This window comes from Vipera berus (genome assembly GCF_964194415.1).
Source record: "Vipera berus genome assembly, chromosome: 3".
NCBI lineage: Eukaryota > Metazoa > Chordata > Lepidosauria > Squamata > Viperidae > Vipera > Vipera berus.
Window position 1 is genome coordinate 131981949 of NC_138204.1, and position 27793 is coordinate 132009741.

The 27793-nt window shown below is 41.7% G+C and overlaps 1 protein-coding gene across 1 annotated transcript in view; it reads left to right on the forward strand.

Annotated features, from left to right (window-relative positions):
- The window catches only part of FBXL7 (F-box and leucine rich repeat protein 7), a gene marked incomplete at its 3' end in the record, with an annotated part of 162620 nt that extends 135786 nt beyond the window's left edge, over positions 1 to 26834 (forward strand). The window contains exons 3-4 of the mRNA XM_081326000.1: positions 19698 to 20309; positions 26098 to 26834. Coding sequence (XP_081182126.1) covers positions 19698 to 20309; positions 26098 to 26834 — 1349 coding nt within the window. The remainder of the gene's footprint in view (positions 1 to 19697; positions 20310 to 26097) is intronic.
- Between the last annotated feature and the right edge of the window lie 959 nt (positions 26835 to 27793).

A 27793-nucleotide genomic window follows, 5' to 3' on the forward strand; every position in this document is an offset into this window, starting at 1 on the left:
TTAAAGCGTCCTTCGTGGTCCGCACGTTCCGTTCAGCCAAGCCGTTGGTGGATGGGTGGAAGGGTGCTGATGTCTTATGCTTAATCGAGTTGGCCTTGAGGAAATCCTGAAATTCAATAGATGTGAATTGTGGCCCATTATCCGACACAATTAAATCGGGCAACCCATGAGTGGCAAAGAGGCCCCTTAATGCCTGTATTGTTCTAGCTGAAGTTACTGAACTGACTGGTACTACCTCTAGCCATCTAGAGAAGCTGTCAACCACTACTAGAAATGTTAACCCTTGGAAAGGTCCAGCAAAATCAATATGAATCCTGGACCAAGGATTCCTAGCTAACTCCCACTTATGCGTTCGGATGTGCTGTTGTTCAGGCCTAGAACGTTGGCACAGATGGCAATTGGCAACACATTCCTCGATGTCGTTGTCCAATCCTGGCCACCACAAGTGACTCCTAGCCAACGCCTTCATCCGTACTATTCCAGGGTGTCCTTCATGTAATTCTAGTAAAATAGCTGATTTGTGAATTCCTGGAATAACCACATGATTTCCCCAGAGTAAGCATCCCAAATGAACTGATAATTCATCCTTCCTTCTAAAATAGGGCCTGTATTTTTCGTCCGGGTTGGCATTTGGCCACCCACTCATGACCCAGGCCAATACTCTCTTTAAGGTGTGGTCCTTATTTGTTTCCTCAGCTATGTCTTTAGCAGTTAGGGGTAAATCAGGAATGTCCTGTAGGGACATTATTTGTCCCACAGGTGCAGAAACAGTCAACTGTAAGTACGCATGCGCCAAGTCTAACTTGGCGAACATGGCGCCGTCCTGGATCGTCGCGAGGACCTGCTTCACCGTCGGGACCGGGTAAGCATGCTTTTTCATTCCAATGTTCAGGGTGGCTTTGTAGTCAGCGCAGATTCTCACATCCCCATTGGGTTTTAGGGGTGTGACAATCGGCGTTTCCCACAAACCACCCTCAACAGGTTCTAATACCCCTTGGCCTACAAGCCGGTCGAGCTCGGCCTCGATTTTTCCCTTTAAGGCGAAAGGTACCCTTCGGGCCTTAAGCCTAATTGGTTTAACTGAGGGGTCTAGGTTAAATTTAATTGGGGGCCCTTTGTACTTCCCTAAAGATCCATCGAATACGTCTGCAAATTCATTGCAGACTGATTCGAGGGTCTTTTTCCTAATGACTGAATTTATTCCCCCGATCCAAATGCCCAGGGCAGGGAACCAATTAAGTCCAATTAAACTAGTCCTATGTCCCTCCGTAACAATTAATTCTAAGACCCCCTTAAATCCCTTAAATTTAACGTTAAGGCTGGTCTTCCCCTTTATTTTTATGGGGCTTTTTTGGAAGTCAGTCAATTGAATATTTGTTGAACTAAGTGGAATTCTTCTTCCACTTATTTGTTCAATCCTCTCAAGGGTTTCAGTGGAAATTATTGACACTGAAGCCCCTGAGTCGATTTCCATTCTGCAAGGGACCCCTTGCAGCTGGACTGTAATTTTTAATTTTCCTATTGGAAAATTGTGACCTTTTCCCTGTCTCCTCCGGTTGACTCGCGCCACCTCCCCTAGATTTTGAACTTTAACCCGGGTTTTAGGGGTCTCCTTGCCACTGAATTTAGGGGTTACCTTACCCTCGGGCCACACATCAACTTCGTGAAGGCGGTTGTCGCGAGCACGGCTCCTGCAGATGGCCTGGATGTGGCCGGTCTTGCCACATGCCCTGCACTTTGCGGTTCGGAATCGGCAAGAGGCGCGGGGATGGTTGCCTCCGCAGCTGCCGCACCGGTTCTGGATGTCGATGTCTCGCGGTTTGGTTGCGGTGTCCCTCCATGGTCGTTGTGCCCCCGTCGCCTGTCTTTGCGGAATTGCGGTTTGTTGACGGTGGGCAGGTTCGGGCCCTTCACTTCTGGGTTGTCTTGGCGCCATTTTCCCGAATCGCCTGGAGACTTCAGCGATCTCTTCCTCCCACTGCTGGTCCACCTCCCCGCAGTCCACATAGCCCTCTTGATTGATCTCGGTCGTTGCAGCCACGCTGCTGCGGGGGGGGTCGCGATACCCGGTTGACTCGTAAGTTAAAAGTTCGTCAATCACCTCCTGTAAATCGCCGGTGGGTTTGGCGATTATTCTGTTTTGTAGCTGCTCATCGCGTAAGCCCAGTACTACTCGGTCCCGAATTCTAATTTCTAAATTATCGTATTTACATCGTACTGCGGCTTCCCTGACGGCAGCGACAAACTTTTGTATGGACTCTCCCGGTCTCTGGTTCCTCTTCTCAAAGATGCGCCGCCAGAAGAGCTCGGATCTCCTGGGAGTAAAGTGGACCTTAAGTTTGGCTAGGAGGTCAGCATAGGGTACGCTTGAGACCGGTTGCGGTTGACACAGTCCGACAGCGATTCGGTAAACCGGTGTGCCACAAATCGTTAGTAAAGCTGCCGCTTTTTTACGGTCGTCTGTGATTCCGTTCACTAACAGGAACCCTTCCACTTGACCGATGTATTCTTCCCAATCCTCGGGGAAGTTCGGGTCGAATTCCTTCAAGGACCCTATTTGCGCCATTCGGAGATTTTTTTTTTTTTTATTTCACCGCGGCCGCCGGTTGACTGTGACTCGTTTTTGAATTTGCCGCCTTTGCGCAACAATTCGCCGATTCTCTGGTCTTCTGTCTATCCCACCTTCGTCGCCAATTGTTTGGTTCTGATAGATGAGGACTCAGAGTGATTTAACAATGAACGAGTTTATTGAATACACAAAGTCAACTGGCTAACTGTCAAATGTTGCAACCTTTTATATGAGAAGAGTGTGAACTGTAACCAATCAATGGAGTCTATTTTCCCGCTCCTAGGTTATTGCAACCAATGAATGCACCTTAATTTCCCGCTCAAACCCCTGCTATGCTGCAATCTGTTTGCAATCTGTTAAGTACCTTGTTAATAACTATTTACATACACAACAGCTTGGGTCCGGGTTATTTGAGGGAACACCTGCTGCCGGCATCAAGCTCCCTTCGTCCAGTGCGCTCCCACAGGCAGGGTCTTCTCAGGGTACCGCCGGTAAGAGACTGCCGGCGGACAACACCCAGGAATAGGGCCTTCTCAGTGGGTGCGCCTGCCCTTTGGAACCAGCTGCCAGTGGAGCTCAGGACTGCCCCCGACCTCCGTTCGTTCCGCCAGGACCTGAAGACCTGGCTCTTCGAACTCTCTGGCCCACGCTGAGAATTTTAATTTAAATTTTAATTGGGGTTTTATTTGTTCAGGGACGGATATAATTTTTTTAAATCTGTTTTTAACTTTTGTATTTTTTGTTTTAATCACCCTGTAAACCGCCCTGAGTCCTTCGGGAAAGGGCGGTATATAAATATAATAAAATAAAATAAATAAATAAATAAATAAATAAATAAATAAACTTACAACCACAACTGAGCCCAAAATTTCTATTGCTAAAGGTGACATTTCTTAAGTGAGTTTTGCCCCATTTTATAACTTTTATTGCACATTTGCTAAGTGAATCATTGCAGTTGTTAAGTTAGTAATAGGGTTGTTAAGTGAATCTGGCTTCCCCATTGACTTTGCTTGTCGGGAGCTCTCAAATGTTGATCACAGGACCCCCGGGACACTGCAACCATCATAAATATGAATCAGTTGTCCAGCATCCGAATTTTAATCATGTGACTACAGGGATGTTGCCATGGTTGTAAGTGTGGAAAACAGTCGTAAATCACTTTTTTCAGCGCCTTTGTAACTATGAACGGTCACCAAATGAACTGTTGTAAATCAAGGACTACCTATATTTACTGTTAAAATAGTATATATTATACTGTTTTTTTTAATTTTTCCATGATATTTTTAACATATTTTTAAAAGCACTTTCTATGTGTTTTTTTCCTGTGATAATGTATTTTTATTATAATTATCTTGTGTTTTTCTTTTTTCCTTTTTTGTTAGTTTAAAAACAATAATAAATAAATAACCTTACGAGCAGTGATTCTCAACCTTTTCTTCACCACAAACCCCCTTTAAATACCTTTTGTGACCATGGATCATGGCCACGGACCCCCCAAGAGTTAACTCAAGATTTAAATCAGGGGGGTCTTCAAACTTGGCCCTTTTATGACTTGTGGACTTCAACTCCCAGAATTCCTCAGCCAGGCACACTGAGGAATTCTGGGAGTTGGTCCACAAGTCATAAAAGAGCCAAGTTTGAAGACCCCCTGATCTAAATCATAACATTTCTTCAAGCCTTTGCAGACCTCCGGTGACAACATCATGGGCCCGTCAGGGGCTCACAAACCACAGGTTGAGAGCCATTGCTTGCAAAAATGTTGTGAAACCTGACTTGATTTATCAAAAATATTGTGTGTCCTATTTTTAAATGTAGTTAAGGGAAAGGCAAAACTATTCAAATGTCACATTGGGGATTATTTGGAGGGTAGAGTCTGCAGATTGGAAAGTAGAGCTATGCGGATGAATTGGATGTGGTCTTCTAACTTGAAATTATTATGCAGAGGTAGAATGTGGTTGTGTAGAAGGCAATTGCTATGCAGATATATTGGGAGACAAATCAGCTGAAAATGCCAAACGACACTAACAAAGATAGATACAAAAATGAAAATAAAAAGTCTGTTTCTAAGTAGGTGATAAGGGCTTGCTTAAATGATAAAAACATTTGACATTAATGCAAAAGAAGAACTTCAGATTGCCACATCCATTTCCCCAGGTGTATTCATTTGGTATGAATGCCTGACTTATAGCATGCAATGCCATTACTAGTAAAATATGATATTGTGGCTTGCCTGCTATAATGTTTTTTCTGTATAAAATTCACTGCATTGTTTTGGTTAAGAGAGAACTATCTTGCTTTTTGCAGCAGTATTGCTTGATCTGGACACTCGTTCCCCACTTTTCCCAAATGACAAGCAGATCCTGCTGGCTGATTGCCAGCACTCAAATGAAGTAAAACATGTTTTTCAACACATGTTTAACAGAGTACCACATCATTCAAAATATTTTGTTTTTAACAAAACAACAAACCTGGGAGTCAGGGCTGCATTTATTTTTCTCCCAGAGTCACATGGGAAATTCTTCAGAACGTGCTCATATTTTGTTGGTTGCTTTCCTTGGCAAGGATGTTAAAAGTCATGTTGTCAGGAGTAAACCTGACCTTTCAACACTGATGAAATAAGGTCAGCCTCAAAGGTCAGTGTGAACAATACACTGAATGGCCTACTGAAGACCACAGCTGCACATGGAATTCTACCTTTTAAAAAATAGACACAAGCAACTTTATACTTTGTTGAATGATTGTGCTAGCCTAATAAAGCTGTATTCCAAAGGAGCCGTCCCATTTATAAGAAAACCATAATTATCTTCATGGGATTCTTTCGGCTTGTCTTGCTGTCAATCTTTATTAATGAGAACCTCTTTACTAATGAGATGCATAGCAATAGTATACTTCTGAATAATGGACACTGGGGTGAGGCTGTCACCTCCTTGTTAAGTGTGTGAGTTTCCATAGGCTGACTGGCTGAAAATTGATTGTGGGTTTGCATGCTCAGAGGAAACTAGCAACATGTTGCTTCTATGGTGCTAAGTCATTAATGAAACAATAGAAGACATGACTGCCCCATTTCAACAATTGTAACACATTCCTTTGGGTTAAACCAGACATGTCAAACACAAGGCCCGGGGGCCAGATCCGGCCCGCAAAGTGGTTTCATGTGGCCCGCGAAGCCATCCTGGAAACAGTGAGGGAACGGCCCCACTGCCTTGGCCCTGGCCCAGAGACCCTCCTTCTGCCAGAGACCCTCAGATCTGTCCCATTCCTGCCCAGGCCCCCATAGGCACCCTTGATGCGAACAATGTAGAGCTGGCCATGCCCACCCAGTAGGCCATACGCACTCTAGCCATGCCCACCCAGTAGGCCACGCCCACCCAGGCCATACCCACCCGGCCCCCTGAGGGCAACCGCAATGCTGATGCGGCCCTCAATGAAATTGAGTTTGACACCCCTGGGTTAAACAAACTAACTAACCATGAGCCGTGGTGGCACAGTGGTTAGAAAGCAGTATTGCAGGCTATTTTTGCTGACTGCTGGCTGCCTGTAGTTTGGCAGTTCGATTCTCACCAACTCAAGGTTGACTCAGCCTTCCATCCTTCTGAGGTCGGTAAAATGAGGACCCAGATTTTGGGGGGGCAATATGCTGATTCTGTAAACCATTTAGAGAGGGCTGTAAAGCACTGTGAAGCAGTATATAAGTCTAAGTGCTATTGCTATAAAGTCCCCCCCCCTTCATCATTGTGGAGTAACTCAGTGAACACACAATTCCCTTGTTTCAGACTCTAAAAATTCAACTCTGCCCTCTGGATGCTCCATTCCTCTTAGTTCATCAACTATAAAGTTCTCTGGAGCCACGTGGGGCTCTGAATCTGGGGGCTTATCTGTCTAAGAGAATTTGTAAGGCAAACATTCCTCCAGTGAGGCCACAAATGAAATTGTTGCATATGCCTGAGACAGAAACATATGTTCTCATATTGAGTCTCCATGTAAAATTGGCATTGCAGATCTCCTGAAAATTCAGTATCTCCTATTCATTTTGGAAGTTAAAGACGTTTCAGTATGTGAAACAAACATTGGCTGTGGCCAGCTCTTAATTAAAAATCTAAACAGTGAATTGTTTGCTTTAGGCAAAGAAAATGAGAAACATTGAAAAATATAGGAGACAGACAAATACGTCTGTCTAAACAAAGGCTAATTGCTCTCATAAATGTAGGGACCTTGTTGTTTAAGACCAAGAGTTTATGTATTCTTATGAGAAAAGAGTGGACTAAAAAAACACACACACAAAAAACCAATGGATGAAGTTGCATCCCATAAAAGAGTTGGACTCCATGGGTCCCTCAGTTGTTTTGTTGTACAATTTAGATGCCCCGCCAAGTTTACATTCTCAGTGATTTCAGTGAATTTATAATAGCACAAAAGAAACGGCTCCAGAAATTTCAAGGGGATGTCAGTATGGTTGGTAGTGTAACCGAGAGCCAAGCAAGAGAGAAAGCGCTGGAAGGTTTGTTTATCAAACAGCTAAGTGTATCTGTGAGGGTTTATTTTTTACATTTTTCTTTTCCTATGCTTTTAAGAACAAAGCATAGCAAATCTACTGAGATCCAAAGTATTTTGAAAAATCCTCCTTCCTCTTCCCTGTTCATCTTTTAATTGATTATGATTATATTCTTCATTGAAGAAGTAAAAAAATAATAATAATACAGTCTTTATTTATATTTCATTTGAATATTTTCCCGAGAGCTCCAAGATTGCTTACAATTAAAAAGCATTGATTTGAATGTAGATGTAGTCATTCACTGAAATAGTTGAATAAATTAATCGTGGCTAAAATAAGTCTCTCTGATTTCAGTGAGTTTACACTCATCGTGTCCAACCATTTCTACACCTATTTATTTTACTTTTTAGATTCATATCCTGCTTTTTATTCAACAGCTCAAAATTGCGTACACACTGCTCTCTTCTATTTTTTCTCGCAAAAAGGATAGAAGAGAGAGAATGACCAGGCCAAAGTCACCCAGTGAGCTTTCATGGCAAAAGGTGGATTACCAAGGCAGCCACCATGCTACACAGGCTCCTAAAAGCGATTCCAGAATCAAAGTTTTTAATAGTCAAGGAACTTTTCTGCAAACAAATCCTGTTGAACTCATTGTGACTTGTTTCCAAAGCAAAACAGTAGAAATGAAAATCAAATATTTGATGAAGAGATAGAGCTGGTTTACATGAGCAACGTAAATTTGGGGGGGGGGGAAACATCAAAATTAAGTTTCCAAGATTTTTTATATATATATAAAACTTAAAAAAGATTTCTTAGTTTAGTTTAGTTTAGTTTATTAAATTTTTATACCGCCCTTCTCCCGAAGGACTCAGGGCGGTGAACAGGGCATATAATAAAAATACAAAAATACAAAAGTTAAGAAAAAATTAAATTATTGCCCAAGTAAAACAGTAAAAATATACAAATATTAAAACCCTAAGTTAACTCCCCATCAGGCCAGGCCAGCTTGTTCAAATAAATGGGTCTTTAACCCGCGCCGGAAGGAGCGTAGATCCGGTGCCATCCGGAGCTCAACCGGCAGTTGATTCCACAAAGCCGGGGCGCCCACAGAGAAGGCCCTCCCCTGGGGGCCACCAGCCGGCATTCTCTGACCGGAGGCACCCTGAGGAGGCCCTCTCTGTGGGAACGCACAGGGCGGAGGGGAGTCGACGCCGGCAGCAGGTGGTCCCCAAGGTATTCCGGACCCATGCCATGTAAGGACTTAAAAACCATAACCAAGACCTTGAACCTCACCCGGAAGACAACTGGTAGCCAATGTAGCTCGCGGAGCAAAGGTGTAACATGGGAGTACCGGGAAACTCCCAAGACAACTCTCGCGGCCGCATTCTGTACCAGTTGGAGCCTCCGAGTGGTCTTCAAGGGAAGCCCCATGTAGAGAGCATTGCAATAGTCAAGACGAGAGGTCACGAGCGCATGAGTGACCGTACACAGGGCATCCCGGTCCAGATAGAGCCGCAACTGACGCACCAGGCGAACCTGAGCGAAAGCCCCCCTAGTCACGGCTACTATGTGGTCTTCTAAGGTAAGCCGTGAATCTAGGAGGACTCCCAAGTTGCGAGCCCTATCCACGGGGGGTAAAAACTCACCCCCCACAGAAAGCGATGGAACATTTTGAATGTCCCGGGATGCCGGAATGTACAGCCACTCAGTCTTGTCAGGGTTGAGTTGAAGTCTGTTCCTCCCCATCCAGACCCGAACCGCCTCCAGGCAACGGGACATCACAGCGAGGGCATCACTGGGGTGGTTTGGGGTCGAAATGAAAAGTTGGGTATCATCGGCATATTGATGATACCCAACTCCAAAACCACGAATGATCTCACCCAGCGGTTTCATATAGATGTTGAACAGGAGAGGCGAGAGAACCGACCCCTGAGGAACTCCACAAACGAGAGACCTAGGTGTCGATCTCTGCCCCCCTGCCAACACCGACTGCGAGCGTCCCAGGAGATAGGAGGAGAACCACCAAAGAACCGTGCCTCCCACTCCCAATCCCCTGAGACGATGCAGCAGGATACCATGGTCGATGGTATCGAAAGCCGCCGAGAGGTCTAATAGGACTAGGACAGAGGAATATCCCCTATCCCGGGCCCTCCAGAGATCATTCACCAGAGCGACCAATGCCGTCTCCGTGCTGTACCCGGGCCTGAAACCCGATTGGTACGGGTCCAAATAATCCACTTCATCCAGGACCAGAGGGAGCTGATGCGCCACCACACTCTCAACAACCTTCGCAAGAAAGCGAAGGTTGGAGACTGGACGAAAGTTGTTCAACACAGCTGGGTCCAAGGCAGGCTTCTTGAGGAGAGGTCTCACCACCGCCTCCTTCAAGACGGTGGGGAAATTACCCTCACTCAAAGAAGCAGATATAACCGCCTGGAACCAGCCTCGTGTCCTCTCCCTAGCTGCATAAACCAGCCAAGAAGGGCACGGGTCCAATAAACATATGGTGGAGCTCAATCTCCCCATAATCCTGTCCACTTCATCAGGGGTCACAGAATCAAACTCCTCCCAGATAACATTGACAAGACCGCCCGTGTCCTGCTCGTCAGACTCTGCCCAGCTGGAGTCCAAACCGGTCCGAATCTGAGCGATTTTATCCAACAGATGTTGACCAAACTCCTCGGCACGACCCTGCAAGGGATCCTCTCTCACCTCCTGATTAAGGAGGGAGCGAGTCACCCTAAACAGGGCGGCAGGACGATTATCTGCGGACGCGATGAGGGAACAGAAGTAATTACACCTCGCCGCCCTCATCGCTGCGAGATAAGACCTAATATAGGTTCTTAACCGCAACCAGTCGGATTCGGATCGGCTGGACCTCCAACAGCTCTCTAGGCCCCGTTTCCGATGCTTCATCTCCCGGAGCTCCGCGGAGAACCATGGAGCTCGTTGGGATCTGCACCGGGTCAGGGGCCGCAAGGGTACAACTCGGTCCAGTGCCTCAGTGGCTGCCCTTTCCCAGGCTTCCACTAAGGCATCCGCCGAGCTGTGAGCGACGGAGGCAGGTGGGGATCCCAGCGCTGCCTGGAACCCATCAGGGTCCATTAACCACCGTCCAGATAAGAAAACCAAGTCAAGGGTGTGGCCTCTCTCATGAGTTGGTTCAGAAATTACCTGCGTCAGGTCCATGGCCGTCTTAAATCTGTGTCATTAATTTTGATGGATGTCTTTATATTTCTGGAGGAGTGGATTTTATACTGCTGGACTGCACCTTCATTTTTACGGAATCTGCATTTTTAATTGATTGACAACATTAATTTCCTATCTATCTGAGCGCTTCCACTTTTGTTTCACTTTTGTATTATTATACAAAAGGCATCATGTCAGGTTTCTTTGCTGTTCATATGAAGACATATGAAAATAAGTATTGGTGGTACTGAGGAGAGAACTCTTAACAGAAGTTATAATGAAATTTAGTTCTAACAATAAACTCCCCTGTGTGAAAGGGCATGTCACTCATTTGGATATATATATATCACCTTTTCTCCTGGACTGACTTCAGAAGAAATCACTGGCTCCAGTTGGTTACAAAAAAACAAAAACAAACCACTGATTGATTGGTATTAATCATCCTGATTCATCCTGGAGAAATTACTCCAAAATTTTAAAAGTTTATGACTATGCCCTTTAGAGATATAAAAATAGAGGGGAACAAATAACACTGTTTAGTAGTAAAAGTCTTACTCCTGCTTGCAGGTACTGTCTTAATGGAATTAAGCCCTCTGTTCACTCTAGAGGTAAAACATTTTCTTCAACTCAATTCTTGTGAAAAATACAGAGAAGTCCAAAGACAGAAGATACATTGGGTTAGAGAACTTTCTGGAGGGTCCCGAAAAAAATCCTCCTCCCCCCCCTCAAGGACTAGCATTGTTAGAAAGAAATCTTATCCTTCACTGTGTATTGAAACAGATTCATGGAAGCCAGTGATGACCTCACATTTTATGAATTACAAACTTTAATCCATGGCCAAGCATGATCCAAATGTTCTGGAACTGTAAATAGGAAATCTCCAGGTGGCTGAGGAATTTTGGAAGTTTCATCGCAACATCCCTGGAGGGTTCCTGTCACTAATACATGCTAAGGGTAAACTTGGGCATAATTGTTATGTGTGTTTTATGAAAAGAGAAAAAATAAATAAAGTGAAACACTACACCAAGGACCATCCTCAAATACAGCCCAAATGAGGATTGAGAGTATTTTTAAGCAGAGAATTTGATGATTGGGAGGGGTATTGTGAGGGAGGTTCTCCAAACCTTCTGTGATTTTTATTAAGACGCATTATGGAGATGTCATTGCTTAGCTCTGTACCACTCTGCTGTTAAGATAATGGACAAGGGCCCAGATTTTAGTCTGCCATGAAAGCTCAACGGATGACTTCGAGCCAGATAAGTTGGTCAGTAGGTTGGCTTTTTTTCTTACCAAGCTACCTCAGAGGATATCATTTTGGGGAAAAATTGGCAGAGGGAATACTATTATGGGTAGTGTTGAACATCTGAACAGAAGGGCAAGGTAGAAGAATAGAATAGAATAGAATAGAATAGAATAGAATAGAATAGAATAGAATAGAATAGAATAGAATAGAATAGAATAGAATAGAATAGAATAGAATAGAATAGAATAGAATAGAACCTTGGAGGTCTTTTAGTCCAGATCCCTGCGCAAGCAGGACAACCGATACCATCTCAGGCAAGTGACTGTCTAGTCCAGGGTTCAGCAACCTGAAACAGTGAAAGAGCCACTTGGAACCAGTTCCCTCACAAAAGGACAAACTGGGAGCCGCAAAAAATGTGTTCACATGCGCGTACATGTGCATATGCGCAGAACAGGGTTTGACTGAAGAGTGGAGCCAAGGTGAGATATGCACCTACCCTGCATATTTGAATTGATTGGTTGAACCTTTTTAGTCCCAATTTTTTTTTTTTGGACTGCAGATGGCAGAGGACTGGGAGCCGCAGGAGATGGCTGAAAGAGCCGCATGCGGCTCCGGAGCCGCGGGTTGCAGACCTGTGGTCTAGTCTCTTCTTTAAAACCTCCAGTGATGGAGCACCCATGATTTCTGAAGGCAAGCTTTCCCACTGGTTAATTGTCCTCGCTGTTAGGAACTTTCTCCTTAATTCCAGGTTGCTTCTGTCTTTGATCAGTTTCCAACCATTTTTTCTTGTCTTGCCCTCTGGTGCTTTGGAGAATAATTTGTGGCAGCCTCTCAAATACTGGAATACTTCTATCATGTCACCCCTATTTCTTATTTTCTTTAGACTAACCAGACCCAAGTCCTGCAACCGTTCTTCGTATGTTTCAGTCTCCAGGCCTTTGATCATCTTAGTTGCTCCTCTCTGAATTTTTTCCAAACTCTCAACATCTTTTTTGTGATATGGTGACCAAAATTGGCTGCAGTTTTCCAGGTGTGGTCTTACAAGGGTTTTATAAAGTGGTGCTAATACTTTGGGTGATCTTGATTCTGTGCCTCTGTTTATGCAACCCAGTATTGTATTAGCTTTTTTGCTGCTGCTACACATTGCTGGCTCATAGTCAAGTGATCATCCACTAGGACTCCAAGGTCCCTCTCATAGTTTTTGAGCCAGGTCTCGCCCAATCTGTATTTATATCTTTGATTTTGCTTTTCTCCACATTAAAATCCATTTTTTTGGTTAGGGCCAGTTTGTCAAGATCTTTTTGAATCCTGAGCTTGTCTTCTGGGGTGTTGGCTACTCCTGCCAGTTTAGTGTCATCTGCAAATTTGATGAGTTCCCCTTTTTTTACCTCATCTAAGTCATTGATGAAGATATTGAAGAAAGCTGGTAAATAAAGTTTACTTCTCTTATATTAGAATTATGCCAGTTTGATATTTTGCAAGATCCCCCCTCCCTCAAGTGTATAGTAATTCAAACGTATTGTATGTGTAAATATATCATTATCCTCACTTTTTCTAAGCTGAAAGAATGCATCCCCTTCCCACCCTACTGCCTTTTCCTTTCCAAGGTACCTTGTGGTAGTGGTAGACTTTTCACAGACTTGTCATGTTGGCAGAAGCAAAGATGCTGATGCAGAAACCAAATATGTCTTGGCAGACCTCCTATATGCCGATCGCTGTTTTTTGTTTGTTAAACAAAGGCAACTGTGGTATTTTTAGTTCTATTCAAAATACGGGAAGCAAAAATCATTTCTGCCAAGTGGCAAGGGACAGAACTGGCCAAGGGGAAGAAATGGTTTCCATATTTCTATAAAAGAATTTGAAAGCTTCAGTCACATGTTGTGCTTCTTGTCTACTTGTCTTTCCATTATATATATTAAAGCCAGCTTCTCGCTTTTAACTCGGGGGCCCATGAAAATTGCAAAGTTCGTGTCCTCAACTGGTGTGAATCTTCAACATAATGAAGTGTTTGTGTGGTGAATGTCTGTGGAGATTCTCAATCATCCAGGTCAGGGTTGCCTCAAATGTGCTTTTTTCAAAAGACAACTGGACTTTCTTTGTTTTTCCTTGGAGATGTTTTGCTTCTCATCCAAGAAGCTTCATCGGTTCTTCATCTGGCAGAAGTGTGTTTATGTGGTAGTGGGGTTGGAGAGAGATTTTGCTGCTACTCTATGAGATTCTGCACATACATATACATTAATGTATACTCCTAGTGTTAGAAGCAATATATCGCTGAATGGCAGATGATACCACTCTAATGACAGAAAGTGAAGAAGAACTAAAGAGCCTCTTGTTGCGGGTGAAGAAGGAAGGAGTGCAAAAGTTGGGTTGAAACTTAACATTAAGAAAACGAAGATCATGGCATCCGGCCCTCTCAATTCCTGGCAAATAGATGGGGAAGAAATGGAGGTAGTGACAGATTTTATTTTCCTGCGCTCCAAGATCACTGCAGATGGGGACTGTATCCAAGAAATTAAAAGACGCTTGCTCCTTGGGAGGAAAGCCATGGCAAATCTAGACAGCACACTAAAAAGCAGAGACATCACCCTGTCAACAAAAGTGCGTATAGTCAAGGCTATGGTCTTCCCAGTTGCAATGTATGGAAGTGAAAGTTGGACCATAAAAAAGGCTGAGCGCCAAAGAATTGAGGCCTTTGAACTGTGGTGCTGGAGAAGACTCCTGCAAGTCCCTTGGACTGCAAGGCGATCAAACCGGTCAGTCCTAGAGGAGATCACCCCTGACTGCTCTTTAGAAGGCCAGATCCTGAAGCTAAAACTCAAATACTTTGGCCACCTAATGAGAAGGAAGGACTCACTGGAGAAGAGCCTAATGCTGGGAAAGATTGAGGGCAAGAGAAGAAGGGGACGACAGAGAATGAGGTGGCTGGATGGAGTCACTGAAGCAGTAGGCGTGAGCTTAAATGGACTCCAGAAGATGGTAGAGGACAGGAAGGCCTGGAGGAACATTGTCCATGGAGTCATGATGGGTCAGACACAACTTCGCAGCTAACAGCAACAACATCGCTGAATGCCCATTCCTGGAAACAGAAGGCAGAAGATATCCTTGTACCTGTTGTCTTACGTTCTTGTTGATTTCTCAGAAGCATCTGAATGGTTTGGTGATCAGAATGCAGGAGGAAATAAGCCTTCAGCTGATATCTTGAGCGGAAGAACTCTCTTCTTCTGTTGCTGCAGTGAGCATGAGGGTAGAGCCAACAGCGCACGCACAGGATAATGGATTAAGGAGCAGGAAATTTACTTATTTACTTATTAAATTTGTTACAAGAGAACAGCAATAACCTTCAACCATCCTAGCACCAAGCCTAGGAGCAAAGCTAAGTCTTAAAGGACATCTGGAACCCTTGAAGAGCGTGTCCTTCCTCAAATGTGCTCATTGGTTTACTTGTTCTATGTATATTACATACGCCAGGTGGCATGCATAGTACTTCCTCCTCTCTTTTTCTAACTTTTCTCCACAAAAGTAACCTCATTTTTAATGATGTCCTCTAATCCATTCAATGGACATTCGTAGCTGAAAATGAGTATGAATTCTCTCCCCCACAGTAGTCCATCCCCTTAACCCTTACACCAAATTGGCATTGGCTTTTGCCATCCCCACAGGTCTCTTCTGCATATTGTCTCTTCCTTTCTCTTGGCCATCTTTCTCTCTGTATTTCTGTCTCTCTTGGTAACACAGAGGTTCAATCCTGTTCTCAGCTCTTCCCTTACAGCACCCTTTTATGCTTTGGGTTCATCTTCCAGCTAGTAATTATGGATGGTTATTTTTTCATTTGGTCGAAGTGCTAAACCATTTCTCCTGATACCTCCAATTATTTTAAGCCCACAGGTGATCAAGCCTCTCAGGTTTTTCTTAAATTTAAAGAGATTAGAGGTGGGGTTGAATCTGCAGCCATCCCATAGTGCTGGTCCGATTGAATCTTTGGTCTCTGACTCTGATGACAGACATCATCAGCATTTGTGGCTTTTCTGGACTAAGCAGGGAACTGCATGAAGGTGCAGTGAGCAAATCTATTGAGGTTCCTGGGTGCTGGCATCAACAATAGTTGATTGTGATTTTGTATTAAGTATTGTGTGATGGTAGCTACATGTCGGCTGCTTTTCAATCTTCTTCTACTTCTAACTATTTTTATGATTTTTTTAAAAAGTGAAATTCACATTTGTTGTTTCTGACTGCTGTTGGTTGCAATAATCCTATTAAAGAGGAAAACAAATATATGATTAGGTTATAAATCAAATCCTTTTCTTTACCATGATGTTAAAACTCTGAAATTCACATCCGAACTGAGGATGAGAGCTCTCACAATAGTAAAATTCAGGTTCTACAAGCATCCACTGCTCTCATCGGCCTTATTTCAGCATCAACAAACAATCCTGGGAATTGGAAGGAAGCTATAATTACAATCATCCTGCACTAGAGGATTGATAATCATAGAGGGATTCAGTAATAGTCTGTTTTTTTTCAATTTTGAGTTTCTTCAGTCACCATAATATAAATACACATTCCTGGATTGTTAAACATGTTGCAATCAAGTGTCCATTTGAAAAAATTATATTGTTCAGTGGAAAAATAAAGTTTAATGCGTACATAGCCATCTCGAATTGCCCTCCTGCTATGCTTTACTGACTCCATACCGTCATTAAAGATTCTGCTTTTGATGCAACTGTTGCTAGGTATGTGTGGGTAAGAGTTGTGCAGTTGGTCTAATATTGGAGGCTTAAAGGTAGCATAGCTCAGGAAAATAAATACTTTCTTCATTCATGCAAATGGAGGAGGCGAAGTCTGTCCTCAAGCCTCTTCCTTTTCACCAGCCTTTTCTACTAAACAAAACGATTAAAGTTTTATGTTTAACAGTTGTGCTGGCCAGGATTTTATCTGATTTGGATGCAGTTGAACTTTATACCAATTGGGTTGTTTTTTTAAAAAAAATTCATCATCATTTCCTTTTTTTAGCCATGAAAGATTCACAGAAGAGCTTTTTGCAGATCATCCCATCCCCTGCACAGTTCAGGGTTGTCTAATGCCCAATGTTCACATAGCTGTTCTTAAGTGTTCAGTGTCTACACATATTCTTATAATGAAATGATCATTTTATTCACTTTCCAATAGGAAGTGGATGCTAGAGCTGAAGCAATAGATAAAAGGGACTTCAGCGGAAGTGAAAATAAATGAGGAAATAACTCTTGTGGATCACCTGCGCTCACACAAGGAAGATTGTACAACGCTCGTAGGAAGAACCACATCAGTATATATGACATGCCAGAAGCTCCTATTCCAGATGAAGGAGCAGGCCCTGAGATTATTTTTTGTCAAACATATTTATGTTTTGTGGCGGCTTAGTGATATTATATTACATTATATTAGATCATTGAATGTTGTGTGCCTGTTTTGGAGCTTTGTTAGTAAATGCAATCATACTGTTGACAACTCTAATGACTGTTGTTTCTTTGTTTGGAAATTTCAAATGAATCCATAGAATTGCTTTTAGATACAGTAGTTAGCCTTCACACACACACACTTTTTTTTTTAGTTTCAAGCAACTTACTAAATTATTTTCCTTATATGGTATATGCAGTTTCATTTCTTGAATATGGCCAAAAACCTTCCTCGCATTCTGATTAAAAACTATAGTTGAGTTTTTCGGGTTAACAAGACCCTTTACACACTGACTTGACTGCCATTAAAGTCTTATGTAGAAAATTGGCCAAATCTATTAATCCTTATCTTTGTTATCTTTATGAAAAGAGAATGCAATAAGAAGAAAACCAGAATTACCCCATGATTTCCTAGGTTGCAGAAACAGTTGTAGTGCTAAGCTATCTTGTTATTGTTCATCTTTTTTATTGAAGTTGTTGTGAATTTTAAGAAAATTCCAGATACTTTGGATCCCTGAAATGTTGAACCCTCAATAATCACTACTCCATACAAAAATTACTTTAAAAAAAACAACAGTAGGTATTTAGATTCCCCACCCCCAATATATTTTTGTTGTTTTCAAGCCTATTACACACATTTGCTTCACACTGGTCACCAAATTACGATTCCAACTCAGTAAAGGAGAGGAAACTCAGCCTGCTAGAATCATAGGAATTGTATGTTGCCCACCTTGACTAAGAGGTTTTGTCTATGCTAACAACCAGTTTGTTGTGGACTTTGATGGCAGATGCCACATTCATTCTAATCTAAAGGGACTGCAAATCAATGAGGAAGAGTCTACACATCCTGGGAAAACAATATTCCCCACAATAGGGGGGGGGAAACATCCTTCCCCAGAGATGTGTTAAACGTCTGCCTGAATACCTTGTAGAATTTTGAGTTCTGCTAAAGCTGTGGTGTCTGTTTCTTTGCTAAAGTGTGATTAAGAGATTGAAGAAAGAATTTTATACTTTAATTCCTTTAAAAAGATTTTTTTAAAAAAGGTCCATGGGGAATGCTAACAATGGCAACAATTACATGCAAACATACCCTTGATCTTTGGGATGAGGCTTTATCTATCACTAAATATTGTTCCTGTCTCTCACAGAAGGGTTTTTGCCCTCACTGAGCATGAGAGTACCAAATCTGTCCTTGCATGTTGCTGAATCAACACCTCGTGTTCTGTGAAGTTGTCCACTATACATGGTGCTCTGAATTAATATTGTTAATTGCTCCAGCATGAAATTGCACCATGAAAGAGTGTACATTCTTTTTATTAGTTAATAAATTATTAGCCAATGCATCCTTTTTACTAGCTTCAGAGAACTTCAGAAAGGTAGCAACATCATGATTGCACTAAGGAAGTAAACGTGATCAAGCTTTGTAATACTACTGCCCCATACGAGAAGGTACTCGCTAAGTTCTTCTTTCTTAACATTTTAATCCACATTTTGCCATTAATGTTCTATATTTATACTTTGATCTAAATAAACTACAATGTAAATAAATGAAAAAAATGTAATTAACTGAATGAATAAAATGTGAAGACATCCCAGTCCCGAACAATCTCTTGAGTTTATTTCTACTACAAATTGTATTTATAAAACCAAGCATTCTATATATTCTTTTTTTTTAACCATTTTGCTGTTCTTTAGCTTTATCTATGCAGGCATCCAAACTTCAGTTCAAGTGTCTCTGGTTACTTTTTCTAGAAACCCAGGACAGTTGTTGCTGCTCATGCTAGGCAAAATTGAGATAAATGGACCAATGATTGGACTTAGTATCAGGACATTTCACATGTTCACCTTGTATCATGTTAATTAAAATAATAGTTGTATAAAGCTGAGTATAAAATAATTATATGAATTTTTAAGAGCTTTAACTTTCTGACTTGGGTAGACTACTGGGGAAAGAGTAATAGCTTCTTCAAAACATATAAGTCCCAAAAATAAATAAATAAATAAATAAATAAATAAATATTCAGGGTTATTATTTAATTGCTAGAAGATAACCCTTTTTGATTTCACATTCATTAGATTTTAAAATAAAAATTATTTAATAAATGTATAATATATAATAATAACAATTATATATTTATTCTAGGATCTAGTTTCATGTTTCCATAGTAGTATGCACCTCTTGGTTCAGAAGTAATACCATGATTGGAAATAAGTCTATTCTTACAGATTTAAATAATCTCCATGACAAAATGAGGTTTACTAACTAGTGCCCTTCAGATATGCTGGAGGTCCAGGTCCCAGAATCTCCAACTATATTTGTCTTACAAAACCTCTGGCCATTGTAGCAGAGACACATGTGGAGGGGGTTTGGATGAAGAACTCTGATTTGGGTGTTACAGGGTACCTGACAGCACCGTTCCAGGAAATCACTCATGCTAAGTACTCAGCAAAGCCCTGCTGTGTTTCTCAGTTCTAAACTTGATGCATATGTTCACATTGTTTTGCAAAATAATTGTAGGAAGCAAATTGATAAAAAAAAAGTTGGTGATACTTTTTAGTTTGTTTAAAAATCCATCCGGCGCTAGTCTGACCTTGGCAACTACTGATAATAAATGCAGACAGAATCTGTTTTTATGCATGTAGCCTTCTTAAGCATGAACATCCTTGGGAGCATTTCATGTCGATGCAGAATGTGTCTCCCAATGAAGAAATTCATTGCAGAGTGTGTCTCCCAATGGTGAAATTCTCATCGTGTCCTTTGGTGTCTTTCAGATTCTGACCTGAGCATGCGCACTCTGAGCACTCCCAGTCCTGCGCTAATATGTCCACCGAATTCACACAGCTTGCAGAATGGAAAAGAGTCTTCTACATCTTCCTCTTCGGTCACCGGGGAGACCATTGCGATGGTTCACTCACCTCCTTCCACCTTCCTCACCCACTCTCTTATTCATGCTGCCTCTCGGCTTCAGAAAGAACAAGCCAATATCAACCGGCTTCCCGACCTTTCAGTGATCCAAATATTTTCTTTTTTGCCCACCAATCAGTTGTGCCGCTGCGCCCGCGTCTGCCGTCGCTGGTATAACCTTGCTTGGGACCCGCGACTTTGGCGAACTATTCGCCTGATAGGTGAGACAATCAACGTGGACAGGGCTCTGAAGGTGCTGACACGGCGGCTTTGCCAGGACACCCCAAACGTCTGTCTCATGCTGGAGACGGTAATTGTTAGTGGCTGCAGGCGGCTCACAGACAGAGGACTTTACACCATTGCTCAATGCTGCCCAGAACTGAGGCAATTGGAAGTATCCGGTTGCTACAACATTTCCAATGAGGCGGTTTTTGATGTAGTGTCCTTGTGCCCAAACGTGGAACATTTAGATGTATCAGGTAATGGAAAAAGTCTATTTTTACACTCTGGCTGGAGTGTTTTGGATAAAGCATGTCAAATTTAATGGAGAAAATATTGTCAACATTTTTGATCACAGTCTTGATAGTAACTTTTTCACTCTGTTACTAACATTTTTGGAATATCTCTCTGTTCTCCTTTCTCTCTTTCTGCTTTTTTTTAAAAAATAATATTGTGGATTTCTCCAAATAATCTTGCATTTAAATCTCAATTTTAATCTTGCATTTAAAATTGTACTCTGTACTGTTAAATACTTCAAAGTGTTTGTAATTGAGCATGAGTCTTTAAAGAGTGCCAGGTTTAGCGTGTCAGAACAACAAAGGTCCCTGCAACTCTTTAAACAGTCACATATTATTGCATAAGCATTTGTGGATCTCAGTCCATTTCATTATGTGTGCAGAGTACCAGTCTGTTAGTGTTTAGAGGCCACAACACTTTACAAAAGAAAACAATGTGATGTTGTGATTAAGATGCTGTACTATGAGCAAAGAGACCCAAGTCTACCTATGGAAATTCACAGGAAAACGTAGGGTCAGATATTTTGTTCTCAACCTAGCGAAGCCTTCAGATACAGTATGTTGGTGAACAATGAAGGAGGGAATGCCCTATATCAGGGGTGTCAAACTGCCCACCCCATTGCAGGCAATGGGAAAAAAAGTCACGATACGTCGTGACACGTCATGTGACGTTGCCAGTTTGACACCCCTGCCCTATATGCTTCTGGGAGGTCTCGCAGGAAAGACTGGATAAACCAATAAAAAGTTACTACTGTCCCTATGGAAACTCTTATGTGACCAGGGCTCACTTCAACAGAAATATCCAATTTTATCCATTTAGTCTGCATATAAAGAGAATAGTCAACTCTGATCATAGATTAATTTTCTGGATTGGAGGAAGTGGAGGGCAACATCAGCTGCAATTACTTTAGCGTATGCTACTTTTGACTTGCAAGTCGAAGAAAGTAGAGAGTAAGCTTTGATCCTCAGATTTCTATGCTGTACCAAAGATATCATCTGACTTCTGTAAAAGTGATAGCGTTTCTTGCCACAAAGCTCTTTGCTATGTTAGCAGCCACAATCACCCTTGCAGAATTCACTTTCAGATTTTCTCAGTGTGATGTTATTGGGCAAGCAATACTGCCCTCTGCTGAGAAAAATGCCCAAACCAGCAAGGGTGTGTATGTGTGTGTAAAGATGGATAGATAGATAGATAGATAGATAGATAGATAGATAGATAGATAGATAGATAGATAGATAGATAGATAGATAGATAGATAGATAGATAGATAGATAGATAGATAGATGGATGGATGGATGGATGGATGGATGGATGGATGGATGGATGGATGGATGGATGGATAGATAGATAGATAGATAGATAGATAGATAGATAGATAGATAGATAGATAGATAGATAGATAGACAGACAGAGAGACAGACAGACAGACAGACAGACAGACAGACAGACAGATGATATAAGATACAATACAATATGATGTGATATGATTTATTTATGTATTTTTGGGACTTATATGCCGCCCTATCTCCCGAAGGACTCAGGGCGGCTAACAACAATAAAAAATACAATAATACAAAAGTTTAAAAAGAATTAAACTAGCAGCCCCAATAATAAAATTAAAAACATTTTAAAAATCCCTGTCATCAGTCCAGGTCAGCCTGATGGAAAAGGAATGTTTTAAGGCCGCAGCGAAATGACCGGAGATCCAGGGCCATCTGGAGCTCAAGGGGAAGCTGATTCCACAGGGCAGGCGCTCCCACCGAGAAGGCCCTCCCCCTGGGGGTCACCAGCCGACGGCACCCCGAGGCCCTCCCTGTGTGAGCGCACTGGCCGATGGGAAGTCGTTCCCGGCAGCAGATGGTCCTGCAAATATCCCGGGCCTAGGCCATGATATACTGTAATATGCACACATGGGCATAGACATTCTTTCCCTCAACCTCTCTCCCTGCCCTCTCTATCTAACCCAGATTATTTCAATGCATTTCAGCAAACCACTTTCAGTCACTTGCCAGTAGATCAATTCTGTATTCGGTACATTTGCAGCTTCCTGAGCCTAGTTAAGTGCCATATTATGAGAAAATTCAGCACTGTATCCTAATGTAAAGCACTATTCATTTACTATTGATCCCAAAAGCAGCAGCTCCTTCAGACTGTTTCATAGATATTTTTTTTTAAAAAAAAGCCATACAGAAAAACAAATTGGAAGTAAGAATATTTTTCATTAGGAGTTGTTGGTTTTGGAAGGGGAAAGAAATATATTCATCTCACTGCCTGCAAGAACTTTGATTCAGTATATCTTAAAATCTCATTGAATTGGTTTAGAAAGAATATAGGTAGAGTAGCATAGGAACTACTAGGAACAAAGACTACATAAAGCCAGCAGAAAACTCTTATCTAGTAAATGGGTTACAAAATGTACACGCAACAGATAAAATTTTTCAATAGTGGCGAATATCTGTAGCTCAGGTGTAGGATGAGTGTGAAGGTTTGTTCTCTGAGCTTGTGGGTTGGTTTCTGAATGTTTCGTTACCAGGCTAGGTAACATCTTCAGCAGAGTTTAGGGGATGTCAGTGTTCTACACATCTGTAAAATCTTTCCATGAGCAGATATGGGACACAGAAATTTTTATCCACGGACACTAATGTTTTCTAAAATTGGGAAAATGATGTGTGTATGCATGTAGGTCTGTATATAACTGACTAGTACCGTTTTTCTTCCAACAGAGAGCTGATCTGTAAAATATTAAATATACATAGAATTTTCTACAAAGCACCAGTTTTGTGCAGCAGTTAAAGATGCTAAACTAGGAGCAGGAAGGATTGAGTTTTAGTCTGTCCTTGGTTTTAGTTGGCTTTAACTCTCCACATGTTTGGCGTAAAATAGATGCCTGTATAAAATGGGATTTTATTAATATCAACATGACAACTTCTCTATTACAATATTTTGCAGGCCTCGTGCGAGACCTAGTTTACTTTGTAAACTCATTGTGGGATTTTAGGAATAATGCATCCTAGAAATTATGCCATTATGTCAAAACCACAGAAAAGTTGGATATCAGATTTTCCACATTTTTTAAAGGTCTCTTTCAGTTTTAAGGAGACTGCCTATATAGATGAACTAGACTGCAATCCATTATCTCATAATTGGCCAAAGTTCATTCAGAGTTTCAAAGTTCCCTGAAACTTTCTCGTTTTATTTAAAACCTTTTACATTTTCTCTATGGAAAAACTGTTGCCAAGAGCCTGTATGTTTTATTATTATTATTATTTGAGGTAGATAAAATGCTTCCAGACATAGAGTAGGCAAATATACTAAAATATAGAATCTGTAAAAGGAGTTGGGATAGACACTATTTAAATTAGGGGTCCCAAACCCCTGGTCCATGGACCGGTACTGGGCCGCGGCATGCCAGCAACCGGTCTGCAGAAACAAGCAAAGCCCCATCTGCAAGATGCAGACAGCACACAAAACCATGCACCCTCCGGTCCATGGAAAAACCTCTCTCCACTTCTGGTCCCTGGTGCCCAAAAGGTTGGGGACCTCTGATTTAAATGGATTCAAAATTCTGTCCTGAATTCTGCAGTATCCATCAGGCAAGTATGATTTCACCTTCTGACATCACTTCAGGAAGTAACCAACAGCTTGCAGAACACATAGACTGGGAAGCCAAACTTGGCTTTACTATAGTCAACCATTGCCATCTTCTATTAATTCCAGAAAGAGAAAAAGAGAAAGATTAGAAGGCAAATATAAATATTTTCATGGAGTATTACAGAGAAACAAAATTGGGGAACTAGGAGGAGGAAGAAAAAGAGAGAGAGAAAATTGGGAGAAGATTGAAAAGATGGATGTGCCTGACTAAATAAAGAACATAAAAAAGAGAAAACTCCATCAGATAGTAATGATTATTTTATTTATTTATTTAGATTTATATACCGCCCCTCTCCAAGGACTCGGGGTGGTGTACGGGGCAATTAGAATGCTATAAACAACACACAATGTATAAAAATTAAAATAAGATTAAATCAAATAGCCCTAAACAATAAATACATTCTAAAATTTAAAATTTTTAAAATTTAAACTCTAAAATCCCAATCCCTCAGTCCAGGCCGGCCTGTTCAAACAACAAGGTCGCGGCGAAACAAGCGAAGGTCGGGAGCCATCCGGAGCTCAACCGGAAGCTGATTCCAGAGGGCAGGCGCGCCCACAGAGAATGCTCTCCCCCTGGGAGCTGCCAATCGACATTCCCTGACCGACGGCACCCTGAGGAGGCCCTCTCTGTGGGAGCGCACAGGATGATGGGAAGTTAATGCCGGCAATAACCCGGACCCATGCCATTTAAGGCTTTATAGGTCATCAACAGCACCTTGAATCTCACTCGGAAGACAACTGGAAGCCAATGCAGCTCGCGGAGCAGAGGTGTTACATGGGAGTATCGGGAGACTCCCATCACAACTCGCGTGGCTGCATTCTGCACCAGCTGGAGCCTCCGAGTGGTATTCAAGGGCAGCCCCATGTAGAGAGCGTTGCAGTAGTCTATCCGAGAGGTCACGGTCATCATCATCGCCACATGTGTTTTATTGTTTCACTGCTAATTTCTTTCCTAACCCACATTATTTCTTCTTTTAAGGTTCATAAGAGGGAAATGTGGGAAAGAAGCAGGAGGGATGGATTGAGGTGGTGGTTTTCTCTGAGAACCAAAACAAGTTGTCAGAGTCCGGCTTTCAAGATATTGTCTCCAGTGACTGGAAAAAAAAAGATTATTTTTCCTTTCTGTTCCTTTCTTTTTCCAGATGATGGCAAAAGTCAGTTTTATTATTGGCCCTTTCTGTCATCTGCACCTTCCTTTTCTCATTCTCATAGCCCAAGATAATGAATTATGCATAAATAATAGCCATTTTCTGTATTTTTAGAGAGTAATTTCTTCTCTAAATAATAGTACAGGACAGAAGTGAATTTTGCTATGCAAGCTAATACTATGCATCAGTTCCCATAATAAAGCATGAAGAAAGCTCTGAACAACCAGAAATTCTGGCACATTATTACGTAAAATTAATAGACACCAACTAGATATATTGCATGCTTTTATTTTTAAAGTAGACAATCTGTGACTCATTGGGTCATCCTTCCAGGTATATTTCCTTACCAGATTCCTCAGTTCCTTCAGCTATAATAGACCTTCTAATGTGCTGCCTTTACTGGGAAAACTGGGCTCCGTTCAGATATGTATTTGCCTTGAAAATAAACCATGTTGAACTGGGTAACACAAGTGAAACATCAGCACAGGAAATATTTTATGGCATTTCTGTTTTATGATGTTTATGTCATAATTCCTTTTTATAGAATTTGTCAAATTTTAGTTCCATGGGAATAGTGGGTCTCAGATTTTGGAGGCATTCTGTAAGTTAGCTCATTTGAGGTACCTTGATTCAAAATTTGTTGCCCTGTGGTGCACTGTTTCGCTTAAGATTAGTTAAATCTTACTGGAACAAGTATTTTAGTAGTATATAGACTGAGGCACATTAGATTTGATTGAAAACTGGTAGGTTTTTCAGAAATCTTTAAACTTAAAAAAAATACAATCTGGGAAATGTTGCTTAGCCTTCACTATTTTAACTACTGAATTTAGGCTGAATGTTGCTGACAGACTGAGTGAGTCCTGGGATGAAAATCCTATACCACTAAGATCATTTATATAAACGGGAAGTGGACCATCTTTGTTAACAATGTTTCCCCCCTTTCAAAATATAGGTTGTTCCAAAGTGACGTGCATCAGTTTATCCCGTGAAGTTTCCATCAAATTATCTCCCTTACATGGCAAACAGATTTCTATTCGCTACTTGGACATGAGTGACTGTTTTGTCCTTGAGGATGAAGGACTGCACACTATTGCCACCCACTGCACTCAATTGACACATCTCTATTTGCGCCGCTGCATCCGTATTACTGATGAAGGCCTCCGTTACCTGATGATTTACTGCCCTTCCATCAGGGAGCTGAGCGTGAGCGACTGCCGCTTTGTCAGTGACTTTGGCATGCGTGAGATTGCAAAACTGGAGTTCCGCCTGCGGTATCTCAGCATTGCCCACTGTGTCCGCATCACTGACGTCGGTATCCGATACATCACTAAATACTGCAGCAAGCTGCGTTACCTCAATGCGCGAGGCTGTGAAGGCATCACAGACCACGGAATAGAGTACCTGGCCAAAAATTGCACAAAACTGAAGTCACTGGACATTGGGAAATGCCCTCTGGTCTCTGACATTGGCTTGGAGTTTCTGGCCCTGAACTGCTTCAACTTGAAGCGATTGAGCCTGAAGTCCTGCGAAAGCATCACTGGACAAGGCCTGCAGATTGTAGCAGCCAACTGCTTTGACCTGCAAATGCTGAATGTTCAGGACTGTGAGATTTCAGTGGAAGCTTTGCGATTTGTTAAGCGCCATTGTAAGCGCTGCATTATAGAGCATACTAACCCTGCCTTTTTTTGAAGTGAGAGTCATACCTGTTGCTGAAACAAAAGATTAAAATGGTTTGTATGTACGTGTGCACAGTTTGTCCACATATGCCACTGTACCTTTCTTGTGCCAGCAGTAGCAACATAGACTTTGGCCATCTAGGTTGGTCCCCATATGATATCTTTTAGTGGTCTTGCTCAACTCTTCAATTACTGAAAACTGCATAAAATCATCACTCTGGACTTTCAGGTTACTGAGAAAGTGGTAGGTATGTAGAGCTCAGAAATCAGAAGGCAAGTAACAAGTCTAATTTTTTTGTTGTTGATGTCAAACATCATGGTTCTAATTCAGAGAAAGTTTAACTCCTTGAAAATCAGTTGAAAAAGATAGTTCTGAGAAATCTCTTTGCTGTTCTCTTTGGAACCTTATCATGGCTATCTTTAGCTAAATTGGAATGATAAAAACCTACCCTCTTTTAAGACTGTGTTTGGTTTTACATGTTTGTGCCACAATTATTGCAAAAAAAAAAGTTACCACCCAAAGTGCAATACTTTTAGCACCTCTGGCTTTCTAGTCATTGTGATTATGCAACTGTGAGGAATTAAGCACACATGTATTTTAATTGTGATTCTCAGTGTTGAATAACATCCCTACTTTCCCTGCTCTCTGGTGCCTCTCAGGAATTCTACTGAGTTTTTCTCTAATAGAAAAGTGGTTGCAGACGCCTTCCTTCAGTTTGTCATAGCATATCCTGTTATTTAAAAGAAGCATATATTTAATCTGCTCAGTATCCTTATAGCAATCCATTATCTCAAAACATATATATTAGAGGCGGCGGCTTTTGACCTCCCAATTTCCCTTTGTTCCTCTCCCCCAATCTCTGATTGACCATGTTTGCTGAAAAAGGACATCATAGTTTCCTGGTATATTTGGGCTGGAAACAGATCAAGACTACTGTTACCAATAAAGGAGAGTATTTGTAGCTCAGGGTT